This window comes from Aplysia californica, unplaced genomic scaffold, assembly GCF_000002075.1.
Source record: "Aplysia californica isolate F4 #8 unplaced genomic scaffold, AplCal3.0 scaffold00038, whole genome shotgun sequence".
Lineage (NCBI taxonomy): Eukaryota > Metazoa > Mollusca > Gastropoda > Aplysiida > Aplysiidae > Aplysia > Aplysia californica.
The window spans coordinates 315,125-319,822 of NW_004797308.1; the positions used below are offsets into that span (position 1 = coordinate 315,125).

The 4,698-nt window shown below is 45.1% G+C and overlaps 1 protein-coding gene across 1 annotated transcript; it reads right to left on the minus strand.

Moving 5' to 3' along the window:
* Window positions 1–1,621: 1,621 nt before the first annotated feature.
* Window positions 1,622–3,449, minus strand: LOC106014226. Its single transcript, XM_013091488.1, has 2 exons — window positions 2,612–3,449; window positions 1,622–2,259 (listed from the first exon to the last, which is right to left on the minus strand). The coding sequence occupies exons 1-2, from the start codon at window positions 3,447–3,449 to the stop codon at window positions 1,622–1,624; spliced, it is 1,476 nt and encodes a 491-aa protein (XP_012946942.1).
* Between the last annotated feature and the right edge of the window lie 1,249 nt (window positions 3,450–4,698).

Sequence of the window (4,698 nt, forward strand, 5' to 3'; positions counted from 1 at the left end):
CCCCCCCCCAAAACCGTATAGAATGGTTAACCACACGCATAGCCTTTTACTTTTAGAATACCGTACACATAACCTGGAATGACATAGGACATACATCAATCTCCCTGTGATATAGAATAACCACGATATAGGACATAGCTCAACCAATGGCATACCATAACAGAACATAGGAGATAACCTAAGGACATACCCTAATCATGACATACTGTAACAGTACATATGGACAAACCTCAAAACCTCAATCTCCCAGTGACATTCTGTCACCGGACATAAGGACATACCTCAACCTCCCTATGACATACCATAACAGGACGAACATTGGGCTATGTAACAGTAACAGGACGTAAGGCAGTAGCCTCTACACCCTTATCTCCCTATGACATTCTGCAACAAGACATAGGGACATACCTCAATCTCCCTACAACTGTAACAGAACTTAGGAACATCATCATCATGATCATCATCATGATCATCATCATGTCATCATCATCATCATCATCATCATCATCATCATCATCATCATCATCATCATCATCATCATCATCATCATCATTGCATTTTTATAAAAGCGCATTATGTCCACGCTCTACAGCATGCCTTATGTACATGTAGCTGTTATTACCCTCGTAGACCCTGCTAGAACACTCAGACCTGGGCCCACCGAGCGAAGTGTGTAGGCTCAGACTCAGACACATTCTTGGCATTCCGGGAACCCCCGGCCCCTTTCTGACATACTGTAACAACAATTAAAACGTACACCCTCCCACTATCACCTTTGATGGACTGTAAACAGGACATACGGGCCGGGGGGTGGGGTGTCATACCCCCCCCCCCCCACCACCCCGTTAAATTCTTTTTTGTTTGTGTTTTACGGCGCCCGCAACAGCATAAGGTCATTTGAGGGCGCGGGACACATTAAATATTTTCAGTTGGTAGGATATTTTGAATTTTACCCGGGCGGCGGCCGAAGCCCACTCTTATAAATCGACTTCGGACAACCAATTTAAGGGATCTTTAACGTGCACAACTTGCGCACGAGACCTCAGAGAGTTGTCGACTTATCCGAGAAGGCTAGGTGTAGATCGTACCTATCATAAGATCAGGGGTGTGGCTGAAAGACAGAAGGAACCAAGGAGTAGCATTAGAAAGGCTGCAGTAAGTGTCAGAAGCCCAGAGAAAGGACAAAGGAGGTGAGGGATGGGGGTAGAAAGTGCAGACGAAAGCAGACGACAGAACAATGTTCACCGTCACCTTCACCTATCCCGTAGACTGGATGTCCGTTGGAGCGCCTGTCCATTCCTTGATGTTGTCCTCCCAACTCTTTTTCGGTCTGCTTCTGCTCCTTTTCCCCTGGAAGCTGCCCTGCAGGATCATCTTGGCAAGGCCGGATGAACGGATGATGTGTCCATACCATTGCAGTTTGCATTTCCTGACCAGAGTGAGAAGGTCAGGGTATGGTCCGATTTCATTTTTGATTTGTTGTTTGACTTCATCATTTAATTCTGTGGTGTGATCTTTGTATTAGATATGAAGGATTTTTCTGAAGCATCTCTTCTCCATAGCTTTGATCCTTCTTTCAAGGTCTGCATTCAAGGTCCAGGTTTCACACGCATAAAAATACTTACATGACCAGGACTCGCATCAGTCTAATCTTTGGTCTGATGGTGATATTTCTGTCGTTCCAGATTGTTTTCAATTTGGTCAATGCTGCTGAAGTTTCCGCTATTCTGGAGATTATTTCTAGTTTTGATCCTTCGTCTGTTACTATTGCATCCAGGTATTTGAAGCTGCGTACGGTCTCAAGCCTTTGGTTGTTGACCTGGATGTTCACTGTGATATTCTTGCTGTTGTTAAACACCCGTTTCGTCTTCTCAGCACTGATTTCCATGCTGTAGGTTGTGGTCTTTTCAAGACGGTCTACTAAGCTCACTAGTCCTTGCTCTTGTCTCGCAAGGCCGCCTATGCCGTCTGCAAAACGTGAGTTATTAGGCGTTCTGCTCCCAACACTGATTGTTCCTTCGTGATCTTCAAGTGCATCTGTCATGATCCTCTCCAAAAAAATGTTGAAAAGAGTGGGTGAGAGCTGACAACCCTGGCGTACTCCCACTATTGTTCGGAACCATGCCCCAATGTTGCTGTTGGTAAAGACTGCGCCCGTAGCTTTGCTGTATAACTTTTCTATAACTTTGATCAGGTTGGCGTTGATGTTGTATAAGTTCATGGTTGCCCACAGCGCTTCCTGCCATACTCTGTCAAAAGCTTTTTTGAAGTCCATAAATACGTGAAGCTCCTGTTAGTGTCGGAGGTACTTTTCCATGATGATTCTCAAGTTGCATATATTTGTTCAGTTGTGCTACACCCTGTACTGAAGCCTACCTGTTCTTCTGTTATGATTTTCTCTGCTTGTGGCTTCTGTCTGTTGGGGATGACTTTAACATTACTTTACTAGGATGGCTAATCAGGCTAATAGTACAATAGTTTTGGCATTGTTGAAGATTGCCTTTCTTGGGAAGGGTGATGATCAAAGATTGAGTCCATGACTTTGGCCATTCGCCTGTCTGCCTGATCTTATTGCAGATTATCCATAGCATGTCTATCACAGAATATCCACCTGCTTGAACTATTTCTGCTGTGATGTTGTCTATTCCAGCTGATTTCCCTTTCTTCAATGATGAGACTGCTGCCACTATCTTTTCACTTAAGATACTGCTTTTGTCACTGTCTTTTGATTGAGAGACATTGAGCACTCTTGGATCTCCTGTGGTTTTGTGGGTGTACAGTTCAGAGCAATATTCTGTCGACCGGGTCTGAACTTCTTGTTCCTCCGTTAGATATTTCCCTTCTTTACTTTGTATTGAAGTGGTCCGCCCTTGTTTGGTACTTGTGAGGTCTTTGATGATTTGGTAAGCCTTTTTACTGTTGTTTTGATCCAGGCTGTCTTCAACTTCTTCACTATGTTCTTCAATCCACTTCAGTCTAGCTCCTCTCATTCTCTTTTTCACTTGCAGATTCATGTATCTGTATTCTTTTGCACCTTCTGGTTCATTGTTCTTGTTCTTCAGAGCTCTTCGTTTGTCACATAGGTCAAAGATGTCATCTGTGACCCAGAGCATCTTTTTCACGCGATGTTTCCCAAGGGGCTCATTTGCTGTTTCTGTCATGGTGGTGTTAAAGGTGTTTGTCAGGGAGTTAACTTCTGTATCATCTTGATTTAGCACTAGGGGTGGAGCAAACTTTTCTCCTATGTTTGCTTGAAAACATTTTAATATTGTTGGGTCTTTGAGTCTTTGAAAGTTGAACTTGATCCTGGTGTTGCCTTGTTTCCTGCACGTTTTAAGACGCCGTGAGAATGTCATCAATGCAAGGTTGTAATTACTGCCGATGTCTGCTCCTGAAAAACTTCTGGTCTTGGCAATGTTGACACTGCTATGAAAGCGACGCTTGACCATGATGTAGTCTATCTGATGTAAATATCCGCTTGGACTGCACCACGTCCATCTTCTTAATGATCTGTGAGGGCCGAAAGTGTTCATCAGGTTTAGGTTGTTATAGCTGGCAAATTCCAGGAGCCCATAGACCTCTATCATTGGTGTTGGTATTGCAGTAGGGTCCACAGATGCCTTCCCATTCTTTCATTGCATCTTCCCCGATTTTAGCATTCCAGTCGCCATGTACCACAATGATATCCTTCTTCGGTGTTTCGCCCAGTATTTCTTGGCGTTGGATGTAGAAATGCTCTACTTCTTCATCGTCGTGTGCTGTTGTTGGTGCATATGCTTGGATGTCAGTGAGCTTGAATGGTGATGCTTTCAAGCGTATGGCCATGAGTCGGCTTCGGAGGAAACTAGCCGGCAACCCAAGACGGCGTTCACAGTGTCTTTATGAATGAGTATTCCAACTCCGTATTCATGGCGGTCTTCTCTGCCACTGTAGTATAGTTATGCGCTTCTGGGCTTGATGTTTCTCCGAAGTTCTTCCATCGTAATTCTCACATTCCCAGGATTCCAACGGTATCCTTTCATATCGTGCTTTAGTTCCTCAACTTTCCCTGCTTCTCTCAAAGTTCTCACATTCCATGTGCCAATGACAATGTTTCTTCTGGCATGTATACTTTTTGTTGGTCTTCTTGTAGCATAGTTTCCTCTTTCATCCTTGTGACCATCAACGTAAGAAGCGGTCTTCGTTCTTGGCGACGACCGAGCCGGTATGGGATTTTTTTCTGGCTGTTATCTTCATTGACGTTTTGGACAATTTTGCATGGCGGAGTCCATCCCTCTCCATGCCAGACCACAGCCGAAATCCTCCCACCAGATGGCTCGCCTTGGTCTCGAACACGAAACCGTTAGGTTTATCCCGCCTTGGCTGTTCACTGCATCTTGTGGTTACGCCCAGTGGTGCAGTGTTAACGTCACCCCCTCACACGGGTTGGCACGCCTGCTGAGGCAAGGTCCTGGGGTGTGGCGCTTGGAGCCACTTGTGAGAGATTTAGGAGTCTGGGGGAGATCCAGTGCGCCCGTCCACCCTTGTTAGAACAATGTTAGAGAGCAGGAAAGGATGGGAAAGGAGGAACATTTTAGAGTAGAACATTTTCCCGTGGCTATCCGGATTCGTACCCTGGACCTCTTGGATGAGAGGTGAAACCTCTAAACCACGTGAGCGCCCTGACATACTTTAACAGGACACAAGAACAGACCCCTC